Raw genomic sequence first — 23,675 nt, forward strand, 5'->3', positions numbered from 1 at the left:
TGTTAAACAGCGCAAGTGGAGTACGCGAAACTGTATCTCTTTTTTACAAACTTCTTGATACAAATATTTCGACTCTTCAGTAGCTTAAATTGCATAATCGCTGAGATGAAGGCGTTATTAGTTTTTCGCTTCTAATTTCAAACTCATAGGTTGAAAAGTTGCTTAAAAGATATGTTTAAGCATGCGTCTTCCAAACACAGCGAGGAAGCGACATTCTTTGCAGATAAAGGCCAGATTCTTCAATGACGTCTTTTTTAAGTTTTTACATAATGCCAATTTAGACTTTTAAAAAAAGGCCGATTGAAGATTCTGGTCTTCAGTTCAACTTGCTGAAAATTGCACTAATTTTTAGTTATACAACATATCGACGGTGAAACAAACGGACCACGTATCTCCAGGGCCGGATTTTCCTACTTGCCGCCCCCTTCTCGTTCGTTTTGAAACATCAATAAAAACCATCAAGTGAACGTGCCGAAGGGAGAGGGGTGCATAAGACGCGGTTACCTACTCGTGTTGGATACATTTTTTGCGAAAGCTCTGTCATCACTACTAGCAAAATTTCACGGAACTTTGCGCGAAAGTTAAGTTCCGTAAGCCTGTCTCTGTGTGGACAAGGTCCTCCATTTATAAGAAATGAACCAAAAAATTACGGAAGAACAAACATAAATGTGGTTTAATAATTTTTACTTCCGCTGCCGCGCCACGCTGTGTTTGGTGCAATGCGTGAAGTATTCCTGCAGTCTTGTAGGCGCTATACGTTTCGCGTCGACCGCTGCTGAACGCACTGCGTTTGGCGCAATGGGTGAAGTATCCATGCAGTCTTGTAGGCGCTAATATGTGTTACAGACCGACCGCCGCGCCGAGGGCTTGTCCTTTTCATCTCAAGTCCTCGTCATCATTTCTCTCTACGCTGAACTCCAGGCCAAATTGCGTGTTTAGTTCCTCTCATAACTCGACTAATTAAAGATGCTGTCTCTTGTATCACCGAAAAACGACACAATTAAAAATTACTATACTCTCAGGAAAGAGAGATTTTGTCCCCTTATCTCATTGATAATCTTTTTTTTCTGAATCCCATTTTTTTTATACCTACATTTAAAAAAATTGCAAAATTTGCCGCCCCCTAAATTTGCCGCCATGGGCCGCGGCCCCTGTGGCCACCCCCTTAATCCGGACCTGGCACCCTAATGTTCCCTCCGTTCGAGAGATGAACAAAAAGACAAGACTTAAAAAGGTCACATAAAATTATATTGAGTACAAAATATTGACAAAATTTTACACACATTCCAATTGCTTACAGTCTTCCTTCATAACACCTTTAAACACTTCATAATGATGATTGAGCGCTCGGACTAGATGGATTTTCGTTATGGTGCCGAGGGCGCCTCTTTCACTGGGAGCGCCGTAGAACACCCTTCGAACTCTACTATGAACAAGGGCCATCGAACACATAACACAAGGCTCTCTAGTAAGGTAGGCGTCATAGCCAGTGCATAGATAGGGACCTTTGGGCGCCTCAACACCCGAACTCGGCGAAGCTTCCAGATCGTCTGAGACTTTCCGTTTCTTGTGCACGAATTCCGTTTGGGCGTCTTCAGAGGGCGTCGGGGGTAGAAAATAATCACCGGGGTTGACAGGCCAAGCGCCACCCCCTTGCGACCTCGCCACGAGGTCGACAGCCACCATTGCCGCATGCTGAACCGGGTTCCGGTTCCTCGAATCTCTGCTAACGGCCACGATTCCGTTCTTCGCGGGATCGACTATTACAGCGCCGACGCGGGAACCAACATCGCCGACGCTTCTAGCGGCATCTAGCGCCGCGCTCATGAACCTCTCATGTGCGGCGTTTTCGGCCGGCGAAAAATATTCGCCGAGGATCATCTTCTCCAGCGCCTTGTTCTCGTGGAAGTTGCACGGCCATTTTTGGTTCGCCACCAGGAACTGGGACCGGACTAAGGGCTGGCGGGACGCAACCGGGAGTTTCAGGAAATTAAGGGATAGCCCTGAAAAATCCAGGCCGCTTCCCGAGATGAGGCCTGTCAGCTCCCTAAGAGATCGCTCGGAGACGGGGCTGATCAGGATCTGGGAGCCCTTCATCCTCTTCAAATGTCGAAGGTTTTGGATTGGTAACACTTTGTTCAAGTTCTGGACTAACTTGCTCGTCTGTTTCCTGTCTGTGATTTCGGCTACGAATACGTCGATTTCAGGGATGGGTTCTTTCAGGTCGTCGGACAGGACCGGCTCGGCGCTCCAGCTGAATTTCTGTTCCGATGTGGCGGTTTCCTCTCGTTTCCTCATTTTGCCGACCTAGAAAAAGAGAAGGAATACTTGATACATACTGGGAAAATGGCAAGGTTTCAAGACAAGGTTTTTAAAAGCTTGAGCAGAAAAACCTCTTTAGCAGGCTCGAGATAATTGGACTACATTTTGCAATGGACCACTGGACAACGTACGAATTTCAGCATTCTGCTACATGTTTCTCAACCAAAATTTCACGTAAAACACGATACGCACAACAAAAATTACCGAAATTAACTCCTTACAAAGATATTTCATGATTCCTGATGCGTGAATACAAACCACCCGCTCATGAAAACTCAATGCTCTACGTGATTCACATCGCGCGCTAAACGTTATCATGACAGTCCCTACGATATAAACATCTGGTAACCTCAATCTTGACGCTTTGACTCAGCTGTAGCATATTGCTAACATTTAGAACAACACATGGTGGGAAATGAACATTGCTCGATTGAGAAGCTTGCTGAAACCGATGTAGTGCGCGATTTGACTCACGTAGAGCTTTGAGTTTCTTGTAAGCGGGCAGTTCCAATTCCTTGGGACCAATGTGAATTAAAAACGTTAATATCTTCTTTGGGAGTTGGTTTCAGTCATTTTCGTTGCGTGAAGCGTGTTCTGCGTGAAATTTTGGTTAAGAAACATGTATCAGAATTCTTTAATCCATACTTTGTCTAGTGGTACATTTGGGAATACAAGAAATTTCTAGCCCATCCAGAAAAACCACTCATAAGCATAGGGCACGAAAAGTGGCGGAAACTGGCTTGCGGGATGGGTTACGGGTTAAAACGCCCCATCTTAAACAAGAAATCAAGCCGCTGACCTGACTTCGGCCGCTTTTCGTGTCGTAAACTATAGTCACGGGTATGTTATTGAGATTACTCACTTTAAAAAACGGAACTGTGTACGTTATTTTCTTTATACACATGACACAAATTGTACACTGGAAAAAAACACATTGGATCTAGAGTCCAGACTCCTGAAAACATTGACAAGAAAAAATACTCTCGATTCAATCGGATTTTTGCTTGAATCGAAACGAAATCCGCTTAAATTAAGAGGCTTGGTTCTTGATTTAAGCTAGATTCTGATTGAATCAAGAGTACTTTTTCTTGTCGATGTTTTTAAGAGTCTGGACTCTAGATCTGTTTCTTTTCCAGTGTACATGGCGTGTGCCTTCGTGGAGAAATATTCCAAAGAAAAAAGGGCATAATCAGGTTATGATGATTCAGAGAAACCAAGAGTATTCCAGTCGAGCATTTTGTTAACTTTTTCAGAAGATTAAACAATTAAATCGAAAATCCCTGCTTTAAGCGATAACATTGATCACAGTAGTGATACTCGAATTAGTTGGTAAGACTATTCTCGATGGAAATACATTGTAAATAATATATTCTAAGTTGAGCATCCTGATCGTTAAACATGTGTTTTTATGATAGAATCCCATGGGGTTTGCTAGCTTGCAAGAATCACCACTGATTGGTCAAGCACGCGAGTGCAATATTTACTCCACGTGCTCCATCTACAAATAGAAGGAGTCTAAGATATTAAGCTACGAGATGGAGCGTGCAATTTGATTCGGCTTATCCGCGGAATCGCGGTTGAAGTAGGAAATCTCTAGAGCAGGAGGTATGTAGGAGTGCACGCAGCAGCGAGCTGCTTGTTGAAATTTATAGACAAAGCAATAGACAAAGAAGACAAAGGGAAAATGCAGCGATTCTATTGGTTAAGCGGTCGGCTGTTGTAGACTATGGGGGAAAATGATGGACTAACTTTAAGGTCTATCGTGGCTTGCCGTTCGTTCGTCTACTGCTCATCTTCCAACTTTCCAACAATAGGATCGCTTCATTTTCTTCTTGTTTCGTTATCACAGCTTTGTCCATCAACTCAAGGTTGGAAAAATTGACATTTGCGGTTTTGGCACGACCCGATTTAATTTTAAAAAGAAAAAAAAACGCCGCAATTTGCGTTGGGACAGTCCATAAAAATGGATTAATGGATGTGTGCGCAGTTTATATAATTTTCAGTCGTAAAAGCTCAGGCAATTCCTGCTATGTACTGCAATACCCCGGTATCCGCGACCCCGCCATCCGCGGATTCGCTTATCCGCGATCGAATTTTTGCGCCATTACCCCGCTATCCGCGACTCCGTGACTCGCTTATCCGCGATCGGGGAAGAGAATCTTGGCAGCCATGAAAGAATTGACTAGTATCGCCACCCGTGACGATTTTGCAAGTGGGCAGCCCGATTTTCTTTCATTTAAAAGTATGTAAAACAATCGACTCTTGGTGAGATGGCTTCCCTCGCCTAAAATCGATATTTTTAATAGATTCGAATGGAGGAAAAACAATGTTGCCAACTTGCACGATCGCCACTCCCGAAGAAGAGCCGAGCGTGAGGTTACTTGGAGGATGAAAAGTTCACTCCAATTGAGGTAGTTATGCAACAGGCAGAGCTTCAATTGATTGCTTGTATGTACGCATGGCTGACCCATGCCATTGCTCGTCTTCGTTGACGAATGCATGTGAATCGAGAGGGTACGTGATGGACTGGTGCTGTGCGACGCGAATTTTAAAGTGAGACTCCGCAAGCTGTCGTTTCCATAATTAGTGCTACGTCTGGAAAAAAGATTACAACACTCGGCAAAAGAATCCGGAATAAGGAGCTTTTTCTTTTTAAATTTCTCAAAAGTACCGGGGGGAAAATATATAACGCGAGAGGAAATTAGGCAACACTTAGGGTAGCTCGGCTAATGGAGATGTTGCATGTGTGAGGAATTTGCGATTTGACAATTGATTCTTATGTAAAAGTTCGCGAGAAACACGATGGTGCCACTGGTTTTCTCTAAAATCAACTTCCAAGCTCAAAAAAGCTCTCAAGTTGAGGCCAAAATGGAGGGGATATCCCACGCTATCCTGAGAGTCCACGTCTTGATCAAGACAATCTATCCATGCAAAGGTAGGGAGCAAATGCATTGACAGGGCTGCCACTTTATTTGGGGACTCTAAAACTGAAAACACGGCATCACTGCCAATGTATTTGCTCCCTACCTTTGCATGGAGAGTTCGTCCTGATGTAGAGGTGGACTCTCAGGATAGCGCGGGATATCCCCTTCATTTTGGCCTCAACTTGAGAGCTTTTTTAAAGCTTGAAAGTTGACTTCAGAAAAAACCAGTGCACCATCGTGTTTCTTGCGAACTTTTACATAAGAATCAATTGTCAAATCGCAAAGCTCTCACACATGCAACATCTCCATTATGGGTTTCAGTCGGTTTATCTTCTCGAAAACGAGGGTTGAACGTAAGTTAATGTCAACATTCTAAAAATTGCATTGTCACTAGGAAATTTCTGAGCATTTCTGACCAAGTATATCACTGGTTACATTTTCTAAACGCGCAAAAATCAGACACATTTTAAACAGTACTTGCAGAGATATCCTCGTGCAAAATTGAGTTACTTCGGTGAATTGTGAGAATTATAAACTTAGTTCGTCTGAGAAACGCGAAAGTTGCAAACTTCAATGAAGGCGTATTCTGGTATTCTTCGAAAAATGTGAAAATCTTGATGCATGCAGCTCGACTCAATGGACCACTAGACAAGGTACGAATTTCAGCATTCTGATACATGTTTCTTCACCAAAATTTCACGCAGAATACGACGCGCACAACGAAAATTACCGAAATCAACTCCTTCCGAAGATATTTAATGATTCTTGGTGCGTGAATTTAAACCACCCGCTCATGAAAACTCAATGCTCTACGTGATTCACAACGCGCGCTAAACGTTGTCATGAACGTCTCTGCGATAAAAAAATCTGGCAACCTCAATCTTGACGCTTTAGCTCAGTTATAGCAAATTACTTATAGTTTGAAAAACACATGGTGGGGAATTAACAACGCTCGATTGAGAAGCTTGCTGAAACCGCCGTAGTGCGCGATTTGACTCACGTAGAGCTTTGAGTTTCTTGTGAGCAGGCAGTTCAAATTTATCGTAACCAATGTGAAATAAAAACGTTAATATCTCCGTTAGGCGTTGGTTTCGGTAATTTTCGTTGCGCGAATCATGTTCTACGTAAAATTCTGATAAAGAAACATGTATCTGAATGCTTCAATTCGTACCTTGTCGAGTGGTCCATTGTGCACTATAATCTCGATGTATAAATGTATTATGACGGAGTAATAAATTGTGAAGATTTAAAACCAATAAAGAAATATTATTAAACACCGTTACTCGGATACTTTAAGAAAAGTGATTTTCAAAACATACGAATTTACGCTGGAATGCAAAAAAAATTCACGTCATCATTTTGCAGCGCTATGATCCTGTCCCTTCGGCAGTTGATGAGAGAAAACTAATTACTGCTCACAACTCGTGATTTTCCTTCTCAGTGGCGAGGCGTGAATGATCGATTTTCGATATTTTCCCATTCAAAGCTGTGGTAAAGAACCGATTATTAAGGTGTTTTTTGAGAACACCCTGTGAATCGATCCCTTTCCATAACTTTAAAAGGCAGATCAATCGATATGTCACAAAGCACGCCACATCACTGCTTCACATTATCACAATCTCTTTAAAAAAACTCACGTCAAGAAAGTTATGGTTGGTGTTCTGCTTCTGAGTCAAAAGTAAAATGGACGTATTTCTGCCAAACGGAGCTATGTGCATTGAGACATGAGCCTTGAGACCCATAATAATATATGCATAACATGGCTCACGTCATAAAGCACATAGCTCCATTTGGTAGGAATACATCCGAATATAGGAGGACATTTTGGAACAGAGCGATGGAAAGTGGAAAGATGCCTATTTCTGACAAACGTCATGTTGTTCTTGTTTGTCAGAACAGTACTACCGCTGCTAGGTACTGCAATTTTTTTCCTTTCAGCGGCGGGTAAAAAGTCTAAAAATTGAAGAACATTCATCGAACAAAAAATTCTCAAAAGTTCGTTCAAAAGCTGATGAGAGGAGCTGGAGGTGTTTACAGCTGAAAGTTGCCAAGTAGCGCACATTTAAGAGCACATTGAAAGGCAATATTTGTACTTCATGCATATGAAGCGTCTAGGACCAAAACCGGCTAAAAATTGTGCGATCATTTGTACTGTAATATTGGAGGAACAAGAAAGCATCCATGTTCATGCTTCCTTGTGAATTATCTGTTTTCAAGCAAGAAAATTTAGGATAATGTAAAAACAGCTAGACGCATTGGTTACTCCTCACAAATAATTAATATGATTGCACAATTTTTTATCCGGGGCTTTTTTTAAATCTTAAAAACGTTAAAATTTTACTGCGCGAACTTCAACTTTTTCCAGAAATGATGTTTACTAAAATGACTTTTTCTAAAAGATAAAACGTATTTATTTTTAGCTAGTAATTACACTCCTTTCTAAATGCGTACATCTTTGGCGGTGATTCAATATATTCCCTTCTATTTTAATTTATCAAAGGTATACGACCTACTTTTAATGTTTGGCAATTTCACAGAATATTTCTTGCAAAAAGAAGAGAAATCAGGCAAGTTTCCGAGCAATGAAGTTGAGTACTTTCCTATTTAAAAAATAAATCAGGGCAGGAAGTTTGCCACGTCGCAAACCGAGATTTGCGTTTTTGCAGTTTCACCGTCAGTAGATTTTTTTATCCATGTCTGAGGCTGCAGTCTCTACTTCTTTCCCCTTTTCGACGTTTCTTTCTACGGAAGCGATGATTAGAGGACACGATTTTTAACATCCCTTTATTTGATAAAACACTGGTTAAAAAATACCTATAACTGCATGAAAATTCGACCCTGATCTTTAAAACTGAAAAATACCACGCCTACAGTGATGCTATTATTCTAGACGAATTCCGTGACTATTTCCATCGCTTTTCCGACAAGTGCCATATAACTCCTTGATTCCAGCGTTGAAAGTATTTCTTACTATGTCGGGAAGATAAGATAACACGTAGCCATCGATCTGTGCCATGTAACATTTCAATTTTCGATGTCTTGTCGTACTGACGCATACGTTTCGATAATCAGTCCACTGGAGACAGAATTTGGAACTGCGTGATATTAGCATGATGAAGCATTTAAAATGGTTCTGATTTCAACAAAGCAGACCAGTTACTATCCGAACCAAGAAAATTGATTTGGCACACGAACAACGATTCATATTCCGATGCAACACCAAATTGTTGGTGGAAAACACTTACTTCCTGTAGATAAAGCACCAACTGCTCAGTTAATTTCCGTGTTTGGTTTTACTCCGTGTTACTTTTTTGTGTAAGAAAAACCCAAAGGACTTGGTTGCTCGACCAACCAAAATCATGTCAAATCAACCAAAATCATGTAAAATCGACGGAAACCGTAGGTTACTTGGAGACATCGGATCATTAAGAAAACGTCCTGCCAAACTTACGCACTTTTGTTTTCCTCCCCTTACTCAAGGGTTGCGACTTGTAAGTGGCTAGCGCATTGGATTACCATCGATGTGAACCAGGATCGGTCCTGGCGGCTGGCAACGAATTTTCAACGAGGTCGCAGATTTTCGAGACAAAGATTTGATCACCTCAACCCAAAGATTCGGTCGCTTTGACACAACGAAAACTAACACAAAACAAATCAGTCAACAACTTATGTTACTTCGTGTTTTACTTCCCATATTACACAAGATTTTGGTTACTTTTTCTTACTGCGTGAGAAACCTGGAGCAACCCCTAATTTGTTTTTCGGGATATTTCCTGACTTTTCCATAACTCTTCACGATCAAGTAAAATTAACTCACATTTCCAGGTTTTCCCTGACTTTTCAGAAACTTATCCCCCACTGACGTTTGTAACAAAACTCAACACATCGACCGGCGCTGCCACTGAGGCTACGGTTCCACAACAAGTGCGCGACAGGAAGTTGGCCGCGCGACCGTGTGCAATAATTTTAAACCTGTCCGTAGCCACTGAGCAGAGAATTCGTGTTACCACCATTTGCGGCAGCTTTTAAAACCATTGCACCCGGTCGCGCGGCTAATAGAGTCCCTTTATACTGAGAGTCAAGACAATGTGAATCCATTTCTGATTGGTCCCTGTATTTTAGACCTCCTGCACAGTGTCACAAACGGGAATAAAGATTACATTTTCACCAATTGCAGATTATAATCTGGAATGGACCGAGGAATTACGGGTTCGATATTGAACTACACTGGAAAAGAAAACACATTGGATCTAGAATCCAGACTCTTGAAAACATCGACAAGAAAAAATACTCTTAATTCAATCGGATTTTTGCTTCAATCAAGAACCAAGCCTCTTAATTTGAGCGAATTTCCTTTTGATTTAAGCTTAAATCTGATTAGTCAAGGGTATTTGTTCTTGTCAATGTTTTCAAGAGTCTGGACTCTAGATCCAATGTGTTTCTTTTTCCAGTGTAACACAATGAGAGAGGGAATAGAGAAAGGAATTTGAGAATGGGCCGATCAAAGATTACGAGAAACGTTCAATTTGTGTAATCTTATTCCCGTTTGTGCGACTCCATGAGGGGGTGTTGTCTTGACTCTCAGGATAAAGGGAATCTATCGGCTAACTTCGCGTCGCGTGCTGCTTGTACTAGATTGCGCGCGCCGCGCCGTGCGAGCAACTCGGTCGCTCGCTGCTTGTGGAAGCGCGGCTTCAACGAACTCGCCGCGAACTTGGATCACGCGTAAGTGCGAGTGCATCACCTATCTCCACTGTCTTTATCCCGTGCACGCGGCCGGGTGTATGTTACGTATGTGTTACGGGGGTGGAGGGGCGCGCGGGTGCGTTAATTTGGAGACACACCGGGCCGATTACGCAAGGCGGCGTCAGACTCGACTGAAGTTTTAACATTGTTCCGACTGCATCAAGTTCGGTGGTGCGACGTTCAAGGATGCCGATTACGGTCATTAGCATAACCTCGATTATCGCTCCTCTGACGTAGGGGCGAACGTCGATTTTTACGTGAGCCCTAAGCTCCGTATAACTCTACGCTTTCCGCGGATCATGCTGCGGTGGAGATACGCCCTTACGTCAGAGGAGCGACGCAATCTGGCGTCAAGTCTGGCGCATTCTGACGTGAGTTCCTCCGAACCCCAAGGATCTAGATAGGTGAAAATATCGCGTGAAATAAAGCCGTCAAAAATTATTCAGATCATTGCTAACTTTCAACACTTTTACCGGAGACGTACATTTTTATTAATCAAAATAAATTTTTAGGGGCGTAGCTCCTACTGGGGGATGAGCGTAGCTAAGGGGACGGGGGTTGTCTCCACTGGAAAAAAACCACATTGGATCTAGAGTCCAGACACTTGAAAACATTGACAAGAAAAAATACTCTTGATTCAATCAGATTTTTGCTTAAATCAAAAGGAAATCCGCTCAAATTAAGAGGCTTGATTCTTGATTTAAGCAAAAATCCGATGGAATCAGGAGTATTTTTTCTTGTCGGTGTTTTTAAGAGTCTGGACTCTAGATCCAATGTGGTTTTTTTTCCAGTGCTCCGTCTATACAAAACTTTGAGGTCCTGAAAGTGGCTCCATTGGTTTCCTCGTGAATTTGTCTTCTAAAATCACCCCTTATAATTTAATATAGGACGGAATAAACATCAAAATTTGCAGTTTTAGTCAAAAATTTCATGTCCGACCTCTCTATTTTACTCGACACTTTGTAGGACGGCCCAAGAGACCGAAAGGACCCCGACACCCGAATTACTAATCCCTCGACCGATAAAAGGGCGTAACTAAACTTTGAGATGAGCCCCAGAGAGTATTCATTTATACGGATGACAGGGTTCATCGCGAAGTGTAGTTACGTCTTTATGTCGGGAGGGTGAAGGATCCACATGACAATGAAGGGGGAATGAATCGCGTGTGCGACAGATCTTGGAAGCAGATTTTTGAAGTCGAGTTGTGGTTCACGAATCCAAGTCGTAACGCAAACTGTTAATTAAGGCTAACTAACCGGGCAACGAATTTGGCCCCTGCTCCGCTCCCCCCCCCCCCCCCCCCCCCAATCAATCCCACCGAAGACACTTGAGTTTGATTCGCTTGGCGCGGGCCGCGCGGGAAGACGAAATTTTGATTGGTGTCTGCGCGGTGGGATACGAAAGGACGCGCGTTGATGACGGCGCAGAGATACGACTATTCGTGCTTGATGGATGCCCGTGTTGCATCTGCAAAATTGAAGGCGCCATGGCGCGAGGCGTGAGCTCGCAGTGCTCCGCTCTTGCCAATGAGGTGTCGCTTAGATTTGGGAGAAAAGTCAAAAACTGAAGCCCGATTGCGTCTCTCCTATTTTTGGCTGTGTTGTGCATGTAGCCCTTGAAGCACCAATAAGTACGAACAAGACAAATGGAACCAACACGACATGGATTCAGAGCAGAGGAAAGGATGCGCGTTGATGACAGCGCAGAGGTTCAACTATTCGTGCTTGATAGATGTCCGTGTGCGCATTTGCAAAATTGAAGTTGGGAGGCGTGCTATTCGTCGATATTTGGGGTTATGAGGCTCCTGCACATATTTTGGGAGTAGGGGAATTTAAGGACTTTTAGGGGATTTTCGATTTAATTAATTATCCTCTAAAAAACGTCTACATAAATACTGTAATGACACTGCTTTTTCTCAAAAATCAGTTCGCAAGCGCAGACCCCTCTTTTAAAACACCTCATTCGGAAAAAAATTTTTTTTAACAAAAACAAGAAAAGAAAGAAGGTATATTTCTGAGAAGAAAAAACTTAAAATTTATAGGTACTTTAGGGTGCGTAAGAAAAATGACAACTTACCGAAAGTCCGTTGGGCGTTGAGGCTTTACCCGTTTAAAATAAAGTTCATTTTAAAGCTTTCTCGGCACAGCACTAAAAACAATTTAAACAAAAAATCACTTTGTCCGACGTATTAAACTTTAGATATGAACAGACATTATAAAACAGAAAAAAAGAAAACAATGATTCATCACCACAGATTACTTCTTGATTTGAAATACATGAAAAACGCGCGTTTGTGCGCTCAAAAACGAAGAGAAAGCATACAAATGAGATTATTAACAGGGGAAAACAGAGTGAAGAGAGAGAGAAACCCTGCTCGTATCCAACAATACAACATAGACAAGAATATGATGCGATTGAATGTTCTCCCGGGGGGTCGGGGGGGAGGGGGTTACGAAAAATAGAATGAAAAATATGTCTAGTGGGAGAAATTTCCACGAGTGTATGAAACGAATTCAGAATTTTATGCATGTACGCTTGCAAGCACTTGGTTACTCTCCATTGCCTATTCTGGCGCCGGCCTGAAAAGCAATTTAAAAGCAAAAGCTCATAATCGCGAATATCAGCCCGAATGGTAGAGTGAACTGGCGAGACACTTTGATCGATTCTATTATCTGGAAAATACCGGCTTATGGTTCTCACTTTTTAGCTAAATAATCACTGCAGGGTCGCGGCTTATAGGAAGTGGTAGTGAGCACTGGAAAAAAGTCGCTTGGATCTAGAGTCCAGACTCTTAAAAACATTAACAAGAAAAAATACTCTTGATTCGAGCGGATTTTTGCTTGGATCAAGAGGAAATCCGCCTAAATCAAGAGGCTCGGCTCTTCGATTCAAGGAAAAATCGGATTGAATCAAGAGTATTTTTTCTTGTCAATGTTATTAGGAGTCTGGACTCTAGATCCAAGCGACCTTTTTTCCAGAGAATCTTTCTCATCGTGAAAGCACGCGTCTGACTTCGTTTTTGCAAGAATTTACTCATTTTTGCGGGCAGACGCTCATTTAGGAACATTCTTGGCCATCTTGATTTGATATTGGCCTCTAAAAATTGGCAATGGCATTTTTCTAGTGGTTTTTTTGTGTTAGGTTAGGTTGGCTGCCGTTTTGGGCCCTGAGAACTCCATAATTCAAAATATCCATAATCTCCCCAAACATACATAGGGTGTCCAAAACAACTGAGACCAAGTCTGTAATTCGGAAAGTATAATAGATATCGAGATGCGGGTTGTGAGAGGTTGTAGTGCATACTATTAGCTATCAAACTTCAAAATTTGAGCTTATTCGGTTGAAAACCCACCGAGTTAAAACATTTTTTCGGGGACGAGTTGAACAGAACCCTCCACTATTTTCGAGAAATATTTTTCATTTCGCGAACTGTTCGTGAGTGGCGCTGCAGATTGCGACGCTGTGGATCAGGTGGAGGGATGAAGTGGTCACTGTTCTGGATGCAGGTTCTATCCTATTAACATGTGTTTTTATCGCAATTGTCCGCGGGAAAGCTCAGTACAGCCGAAACCGTCAAACGTAACCGAGTGTTTTCTCGCGAAGCGCAATGAGTTCGCCCGCTGAGTTGAAACAAGAACAACGTTATGCCATTCGCTATTGCGTTCGCCGTGGCCTTTCTGCCTTCGATACTTTAAATGAGATGACAGCTGGTTATGGACTAAATCGACTTGGAGGAAGTACCATTCTTCGTTGGCATAAATGCTTCTCCGAGGGTCGAGAGTCGGCAGCTTTTTTCAACTCATCGGGCGATCTCATTGCGCTTCGCGAGAAAACACTCGGTTACGCTTGACGGTTTCGGCTGCACTGAGCTTTCCCGCGGATAATTGCGATAAAAACACATGTTAACAGGATAGAACCTGCATCCAGAACAGTGACCACTTCATCCCTCCACCTGATCCACTGTGTCGCGATCTGCAGCGCCACTCACGAACAGTTCATGAAATGAAAAATATTTCTCGAAAATAGTGGAGGGGTCTGTTCAACTCGTCCCCGAAAAATGTTATAACTCGGTGACTTTTCAACCGTATAAGCTCAAATTTTGAGGTTTGATAGCTAATAGTATGAACTACAACCTCTCACAACCCGCATCTCGATATCTATCATACTTTCCGAATTACAGACTTGGTCTCAGTTGTTTTGGGACACCCTATGTATACTCCACTACGATCGGTCCATTCGTCACTTCACGTGAACAGTCCGTCGATACAAGTCACACTTTTGCAGTCAAGGTTGAGATCGCGGGAGTGAAAATCCTAAGTTTACCAGTGGCGTGGTGTCTTTTGCGATACATAGATTGATCTGCCATTTGAAGCTATGGAAAAGGATCGATGAACGGGGTGTTCGCAGCGAACACCTAAAAAATCGATTCTTCACCATAACTTCAAATGGGGAAATATCGATAGTCGATCTTTCACGCCTCGCCACTGAAGTTTACGAATACATACACTCGTGCTCAAGTTCTATCTGGCAGATAAAATATGCAAGCTGAAAACCACTTAACAGACGTCAAATGTGTAGTGTGGCTGTAGCATACTGTGGCAAAATAGAGGGGGCATACGCTAATAAGTTTTAATTGTATACGCGGCCATTGACAAGCAACGGCGTATTCGAACTAACGTGCGACGGTGCCAAATGAGCATTTTTTCGACGACTTTCTTCTTTCGTTTTCGACTGAATGGGCTACAATGCAATGTGAGAACCATACTGCCGCCGTGCTAATGAAAAACGCCGTATGAGCATTCGAATGTTGCCAAATTTCCGCTCAGCAAGTACTTACTTTTGAAGAAAATTATTGATATCTTCCGTGGAATTTGCAGAATTTTTGATCAGATGATCAAATCATCAACAAAACTCTCTGAATAATTAGAAGAAAATTATTGACAAATAATCCCGAAAATTCGCACGGAGAAAAAAACTTCATGCGTGGGACCTGAAGTTGAGGGCATATGGATCTCTGAAGTTTTCGGATTACGCACCCAAAAACTTGAAGTCCAGCTGCTGAAGTTCGGGTCAGACACCTGAAGTACTTTTGTACGTGCCCGAGTTATTCAGATGTGTGACCAAAACCCTTAGATATAAACCGAAGTATTCAGATGTCTGTCCTGAACTTCGGCAGCTGGACCTCAAGGTTTCGGATGCGTGATCCGAAAACTTCAGAGATCCATATGACCTCAACTTCGGGTCCCACGCATGAAGTTTTTTTTTTTTCCGTGCGTGATTTGTCAAAGGAAATTCGGCAACATCTGATTGCTCATACGGCGTATTCTTCCTTAGCACGACAGCATGAAGCTACATGCTGAAAACATTGCAAAAACCGGCACAAATGGCAGCACTTCAGTTTCGCACAGTTTTTATAAATGCACGATGTAGCAACATTGCAAGCCCTCAAATGACACTAAAAATACTACTACAGCGTGTATATTCGGATGCGAATGGTAGAATTCCATCTGCAGTTTACTATTATAGCTCTCTACGGCGTTAGTAGTTTTTGGTACACACTCTGTTAAAGGGCACGCCCATAGAGTGGGTGGATAGCTCGTCGAATCAATGTAATTTTTTTTACATAGTTGGCAAATTTTTTGCATTCTTCATGAGGGGGGGTGATGGACTAGTTAGGTTAGGTTAGGTTAGGTTAGATAAGAGTCACGGGCGCGGCGATCGTCAGTGCTCCACTCTTGCATCAGTGATAAGCGGGCGAGATGCATAGAGAAAAAAAAGGAGGTGTTTGCATCTTGAGGATTTGTGCCCACCTACGTCATCAATGTAAACAAGACGCTCGTTGAGGGTTATGTTGAAGCTGTAAAAACGGACCATAATGTCCGATTTTTTTACTTAAATCAACTCTTTATTTAATTTCAAGCACTTTTTATAGAATGACTTTTTCCTTTAAATTACACCATTTCCAAGAAAATCGACAGGTTAAAAACGTCGCTGTACCCAATGACGTCATCAAAGCTATAGATACTCTATGAAAAATTCCAAGATGCCCGAAATGCAAACACCTCCTTTTTTTTCTCTATGGGCGAGATGTGTGAGATGAGGGAGTTGTAATCTAAATTGTCCTAAACACTCAGATTCTTCACGCATAGCTGTCAAATCGTGCATTTATAAAAACTGTGCGAAACTGAAGTTGTGCGAAACTGTAGTGCAGCCCTTGACGGGATTAAATCGGATAGCACCGGATAATGAGCGAATTTTTAGCCCGTTTATTTGCGTCGTGTCAAAATTGATGTATGGGAAAATTGGTGGAAGATGGACGGGAGTAAGCATAAAACTCAATGAGCCGCAATCTTAATCTTCTGAGGCTGGTGCAATTTTATCGAGGGCTTCTTCACTCCGTATATCGCGTAGGTTTTGGCGCAAAGTTCAAAGTTCCGGAAATTTTCTACCGGAAGATGAGGTCCTTTTTCACGGATCCTCTTCAATTATGTTCAAAACAATGAAAAAGAGCTTCGTCCCTTCTCCGCGGACTCACATTTCATCGCAGAGTAGAGAAGTTGGATGGGGCGAAAGGCGTGATACAACTATTTCAACTTCCAGGTAGTAAAATTGCAAATCCACGAAATGAAGGAGAGCAAGAACTCTTTCCAGCTAACGCAGAGACTTAATCGCATGGGTGGAAAAATTAGATGGGGCAAAACACATGATGCAACTATTTCGACTTTTAATTAGGTAAAATTGCTCAACCATGAAATGAAGGCGAACTTGAACTCTTCCTGGCTGCCTCAGGAACTTTAACGCATGAGTAGAAAAGTTGGATGGGGCGAAACACGTGATGCAACTTTTTCGACTTCCAAAAAGGTAAAATTGCACATCCATGAAATGAAGGAGAACAGGAACTCTTCCTTGCTGCCTCAGGAAATGTAACGCATGAGTAGAAAAGTTGGATGGAGCGAAACGCGTGATACAAATATTTTGACTTTCAAGAAGATAAAATTGCATATCTTCAAAATGAAAGAGAACCCGGTGTTCTATATTCTAACTATCAGGTTCGTCAAACCCAACTTTCAGTTCAAGTAACCAAATATTCGACCGAACTTATGAGATTGAAATAACTGATGAAAGAAATTTCGGGTACTTGAGCCGAACGTTCCATTACATAAATCAAAATAACAGGATTATTCTAAAAATTGAACGTTCGTCGCACTAATTTTACGAAAACTTATGACAAAGATGTTGGTATTTTGTACGAATTAGTGCGGGAGCGCACCAATTTTCACAAAACGATGAATTTTTGAGAAAATTTTTGCGTAAGTGTTATAATTTTTAGAAAAAGTGTTGAGTTTCGAAAAATTACAGCAAAACCATCAAATTTTTGAGAAATTTACTGCGAAAGCTTTGAATTTTTAGGCTCTGTCCACACGATCGCGGTTCGAGGAAGTTATTCGACGAACTGCTCAATTCCCGGAACTTATTCCTTTAAACGAGGCATGCTGTCCACACGAGTTCGCCCGAACTGGAACCGGAACTTCAATAAAACTATACAATAATTGCAAAATAATAGATTATTACAGCCGCCAAAGTAACAAAAATAAATGTCAAGACATGTAAAGGACGTAATAAACAAAAACAAACGAATTCACATCAAAAGAAACTTATGTAGAAGCTCGGAGTACGGGGGAAGTTCGGGGTTTTGGAGGAATAAGTTTTAGCTCAGCTGAGAACTTGTTCCGGGAACAAATTCCTCGAACTAAGTTCCGCGAACCGCGCTCGTGATTTTTTAGGAGAGAAACCAAACGCGCACTATGGTCTGTAAGGGCGCGGCGCAGAGAGGAATGATGACGAGGACTTGAGATGAAAAGGAGAAGCCCTTGGCGCGGCGGTCGGCATGAAACATACATATATATTAGCGCCTACAAGGCTGCATGAATACTTCACGCATTGCATCAAACATAGTGCGTTCAGCAGCGGTCGACGCGAAACGTATAGCGCTTACAAGACTGTAGGAATACTTCACGCATTGCACCAAACACAGTGCGGTCAGCGTGGCGCGGCGGCGGAAGTAAAAATTATTTAACCACATTTATGTTTAGTCTTTCATAATTTTTTCGTTCATTTCTAACAAATGGAAGGCCTTGTCTACACAGAGATAGGTTTACGGAATCTAACTTTCGCGCAAAGCTCCTTGAACTTTTGCTAGTAGTGTTGATAGGGCTTTTGCAAAAAAATGTCTCCAACGCTCGAGTAAACGCGTCTTAAGCACCTCTTCCCCTTCGGCACGTTCTTTTGATGGTTTTTATTGATGTTCCAAAACGAATGAGAAGGGGGCGGCAAAATACAGGCGGCCCATGAGCGGCAAGTAGATAAATCCGGCCCTCGTCAAATTGCCAATAATCATCCGGAAGACTCCTAGGAATCGTTTGGATGATTAAAAATCAACTCATTTTATTTCAATTACATAAAAAGGGTGTTTTCCTTTACATGTTAGGCTATTGTTAGGCAAGACAGCCGTAAGTGCTATCTTCTGCATGCTTCTGTGGTTGCGTCTTGGACACACAACAAACACATTTTCAGGTTAGAAATTGGCAGAAGAGCGCGGCACTTCACTTGAAAGCACCGTTTTCACCGGCTCTCTGGAGGAATAATCTCACTTACTGCTGTCTTACCGGAAACTACGTCATTATTTGCGCACTTACGGCTTTCTCACATGTCTCGTTTTTACACAATTAATATGAATTTCGCTGTGTTAGCTATTTCATCTAAAAGAGAATGATGAATTTTGAGGGAGACTCGATTTCGAAAATTTGTCACTTGCTGCTCTCTTCGCTATCACGGCAGCACAGGGTGTCTACTAAAACAGGCTGGCCAAAAATCAGTACATTTAAAGTACTTTTTCAGTACATTCCCAAGAAATTCAGTATCTCCTCAACAGAAAAATTCCGTGCTTTTTCAGCACATTCATTTGCCGAAATTCGAAAAAGATCAAAAATTTTAATTTCTCGCTTAAATTGAGACAAAAATTACAAAAAGGATGTAGAAAATTCCAGACCTCTTGCGGAAATTCCGCACTTCCTCAGTACTTGCGGACCCCCCTTAAAAATCAGTACTATTTCCGGATATTCCGGACTTGTAGACACCCTGCAGCACGACCCCGAGTCTCAGAGAACGAAACTCCGGGGACTTACCATCGGTCTCGTTTCAGTCTACATTACAACAGATCGGCAGGGATCGCGCAATTTACCGACGATCCCTCGTCCCTACATCCCTTCGCCCCCCTCCCCCGTCGCGAGTGCCATTCAATTGGTGCTTATGCACGTGGCGGCTGCAATGACGTCATTGCCGCGAGGAAGTGCTTCATTATTTTCATTCACTCTCGTCCCGACAATCGTCGCTCCCCCGACGTAAGGGCGTATCTGTGTTCCCTCGTGAGCCCTGATCTACGTATGACCTTACGCTTTGCGGGGCTCATGTGAAAATACAGACACGCCTTTGTGTTGGAGGATCGACGACAAAAGCGCGGACGAGTTGGCCGGCCGAGCATGTCCCGTCGTTCCGCGGACGAAGGGACGTATGTCCATTTCAAGGTTGCCAGATTGAGTTGAGCGATTCATTTTTGGACGAGAAAATGACTGCGCCAAGTCCGTTCAAAATTTTGTTGATTTTCGCTCGAGACGAGAAGAATACTGCCGTGCTAAGGAAGAACGCCGTACGAACATTCGAGAGTTGCCAAATTTACTTCGATGAAATATTTATTTTTAAGGAAAGTTACGAGTATTTTCCCTTGAATTGTTCAGAACTTTTCGATGGAATTGCAAGCAAAATTATCTTAAAAATTGGGGGGGGGGGGGGGGGGAATATTCATAAAGTTACCAGGAAATTCGCATTTTATGAAAGGAGATCTGGCAACGCCTAAAGGTTCATACAGCGTTTTTCCTTGGCACGGCAGAATGGAACGGCGAAATTTCAGTTGAAAGCAAGGTAGATTTACAAAGGTATGGACAGAACTAAACAACTGGCCTCTGATTGGCTCTCCAGCGGCCCCTTAACGTCAGCCATTTTGGATGTTTTGATTATTTTGATTTATTATGTTCGGTTTATCGTTTGTCAAAATTTTTTGGGATTTTTTGCACAATTTTGGTTATGCGATATTAATTTTAGCGTTTAAACGCACTAACGTTTGAATGTTAATTTGATTGTAATTTAATTAAAAAACGGGCCCCTTAACCTACGTCACGAGGTCATGTGACACGTACTGAGGCTCATGGGAAATTTTCAACTTTTCCATACCTGTGTAAATCGTAAATCTACCTTGGTTGAAAGAGCTCGATGGTTTCCAGCTTCTGCACTGAATACAAGTGGAAATTTCGCAACGTTACGACTGACATACGATGAGGCCTCGAACCATGTCCACGATACTGCCGTGCTAGAGAAGAACGCCGTATGAACATTCGGGAGTTGCCAAAATTTCTCTTAATAAAACCTGTGATTTTGACAAAATTCATGCATATTTTTCCTAGCAACTTTCAGATATTTTAGATTAAATTGTGTCCAAAATTGTCAGAAAATTTGAGAAAATTATAATCACAATTTTCCCAGTAATTTCGGTTTTTATCGGAGGAAACTTGGCAACGTCTGACGGCTCATACAGCGTTCTTCCTTAGCACGGCAGGATAAAGATGATTGTCGCTAAAGTTGGTAAACTATTTTTCCTCCCTTTAACTCAATTTTAAATAATCGATTCTAGTCGAGGAGGCCTGCCTTGCTAAAGAAAAAAATATGATTTGAGATGCAGTGATGCAAGCATGGCAATAACGAACAGACACTATAGTGGCAAATACCGTAACTCTAACACCATTTCGTCACCTTCCGGTCAAAGTATCACAAGCGCCATGCGATGTTTAAAAATTTCCGCCGCCAATCTATTTTTTTACAGAGAAATTGTTCAACGAAACTGTCCGAAAATTTCACTGAATTTTCTTTGTCCTGCCGATAAAATTCAGTGAAATTTTCTAACAGATTCAACAGAAAATTTCTCTGTAAAAAAATAAAATGGTGGCGGAAATTTTTAAACGTTGCATGGCGCTTGTGATACTTTGCCTGGAAGGTGACGATTTACGGAAAGTGTAGTAAATGCTAAGAAATGGCTGGTTATTCTTACCCCACCGTTCCACTGTATCAAAACTCAAGTAGACACTCCTGATAGAATTTAGCACACTTCTGGCAAAATTTGCCTTGAGTACTTTTTTTCAGTGCTCCTAAAAGCAATAAATATCGATAAAATGACACTGGAGATATTAGGTATCGTTACATACCAATAATTTTAAATTGTCAAAGCCCATTATTGCAAAACTTCAAGAATCGCCACTATGTCTGCCCGAACTATGGAGCGCTCGCGGTCATATATGGAACTAGGAACTTCTTATGGGGGGGGGGGGGGGGGGCTAGAGGGGCACCTCATCGAGGAGGGTCTAGGGAAAAAAGATATCATACCAGGAGGCATCAATGGAATGGCAGACGGAGCCAGCTGATGTCACTCAGAATTAAAATATGAGTCATTATGCGTGGTATCAGATATTTGGTTCATGAAGTATGATCTTCCTACATTCGTGTAAGAGTCAACATGAAATTCTTTTAGCAATATTGGTGCCCCAAAAAGCATGGCAGCTGGAGCCAAGATTCTCTGAAATTCAACTGAACTGCTGAGACCTCGGCAATATGTAACGAACTTGTAGCAGTTTTACCAAATTTTCGCCACTGAAACCGAAAATCTCCACTCCATCTGATGAGTGATGAGCCTTTCAGGGTGTGCAGAATTACAGAGATTTATAACATCAAAAGTAGCATTAAAAGGGAAGGGAGTCTGCCACGCCACAAACAGAAATCATGGTTTCCCACTTAGGCCATCGATATGTGTGAAAGCACCTCGGAGGTACATAATCCTTGCCCAACAAGTTGCTTCTACAAAGCCCAATTCACACTATCAAAATTTTCATCCAACTCTTGGATGCAACTTGTCAAAGGAAAAGTTGAGTAGTGTGATACTGACGAGAGAAATCTACACTTTGATGAAAAATTCAACGGAAACTTGAATGTGACGTCACATCTGCCGATTGGATGGAAAGTTGAACGAAAAATTGGAACGAGATCTTTCGACCGACATGAGCCGAAGCTGTACCTTCTTGAACTGCAGGCTAATGACGATATCACACAGCAACGGTAGTCGAATCAAATTTTTAACGTCCAACTTTCCATCCAGCTTTTCGTTCAATCATGTCGGATGAAAAGTTTGATAGTATGAATTGGGCTTAACACTCAACTGTTTACCCACTAGGCCTGATGAGCGTAGTGCACATGGACTGCATTGTGCGCAGTTGCGGTAACAAATTAATATCCACGCTGTAGACAAACAAAATCGACGGTGTAAGTCGGCAATCACATAACTCGTTTGCGGTGTCTGAAAATCTCCGCCTCTAGCTTATTTTATTTAAAGAGAACAAATTGACATCATTATTTGAAGTTTTTGCAGAATTTTCTTTGCTTAGAGAAGAAAAGTCATGGCAGTTTTAAAGAATTGCCGTCGAGTAGTTTTCCGTTTAAAAATTTAAGTATGACAGGAAGTCTGCGGCGTTGCAAACCGAGTTATGTGATTGCCGACTTACACCGTCGAAATGTCTTTGATACTAGGAAATTTGCATATCTAATGGCTGGAGCTGAATAAGAATGGTATATTCTATGTACTATCGAATAATTTGTTGAAGTATGTGACAATTGAAAATTCATCAATTGTAACGATGACCTAGTATCAAGCGACTCCGAACATTTGGTCCCGTTTCAAATCAGAGGAGAAAATTCAATCAAAATATTCAAATAAAGATGAAAATGGAGCGGTCCATGCCCTACAACTGTTTCACTTGCCAAGCCTTGTCGGCTACTTATCTACAGATAGCTTCACTATCAACACGGTCAACAAAGCTGAGAGGCTCTAGCGACTAGCGAGTGAAGTAGAATAGGGATTAGTTGAGATTGGAACGCAAAAGATATTATTATGACTTTCGAATATTATATGGAGGCACATTACTGAAGGACCCAAACCTACCAGAAAAATTGAGCTGCGTCAAAATCGCATCATATCCCTGCTCAGTGCTCAGTTGATTGATAGGTTACATGGGCAAACACTTGGCAGTCAAGATAGGTCAATAGGCTGTCTTGCTTATGGCGAAAATTCATGAATTTAGTGAATGGAAAAAAATAACTAGGAAGTAATAAGATAAAGAGAATAAGCAACTCACCAAGCTAATTACAAAATATGAGAGATTAAACTATGAAAATCCATGGTGAAAACATCGCATTATCGCACTACAGACAGACCCCGAGAACGGATGTTTGTGATTAGGACTAGGGCTTGTTCACAACGTTCAGCGTCAGCAAATCTGTATGACTACAGAAGCCCTGCGTACACGTGCCAAAGCTCGCGCCGAGAGGTTTTTTAGTCTTTGCGCATTCGCGCCTGATTTTAAATCTTGAGAAGTGGCTCAAGCAAGATGATGAATCTCGTTTGCCTTTAAAAGCTTTCAAAAGTTTGCCGAAGGACTTATCGATTGCCAAAGTGCAAAACCACGTATCTCCGTTTGCGACGTTGCAGACTTCTTGTCATATTTTAATTTTCTTTGGAATAAGTAATAT

The 23,675-nt window shown here is 42.0% G+C and overlaps 2 protein-coding genes across 3 annotated transcripts in view; both read right to left on the reverse strand.

The window, feature by feature from the left end:
- The window catches only part of gem (transcription factor CP2 like gemini), an 81,846-nt gene extending 58,411 nt beyond the window's left edge, over positions 1-23,435 (reverse strand). For both annotated transcript variants that reach the window (XM_019048268.2, XM_019048265.2), the window contains exon 1: positions 23,282-23,435. The gene's annotated coding sequence lies outside the window, so the exon portion shown is untranslated. The remainder of the gene's footprint in view (positions 1-23,281) is intronic.
- LOC109034883 (probable inactive tRNA-specific adenosine deaminase-like protein 3) lies at positions 1,276-2,298 on the reverse strand. The gene has a single exon (XM_072300615.1). It carries the CDS (start codon positions 2,296-2,298, stop codon positions 1,276-1,278), a length of 1,023 nt encoding a protein of 340 aa, XP_072156716.1.
- Positions 23,436-23,675: the final 240 nt, after the last annotated feature.

The sequence above is a fragment of the Bemisia tabaci genome, chromosome 5 (genome assembly GCF_918797505.1).
Source record: "Bemisia tabaci chromosome 5, PGI_BMITA_v3".
Classification (NCBI taxonomy): Eukaryota; Metazoa; Arthropoda; class Insecta; order Hemiptera; family Aleyrodidae; genus Bemisia; species Bemisia tabaci.

Coding starts and splice junctions, on each gene's coding strand:
- LOC109034883 (XM_072300615.1), bottom strand. CDS start 2,298: ATGAGGAAACGAGAGGAAACCGCCACATCGGAACAGAAATTCAGCTGG.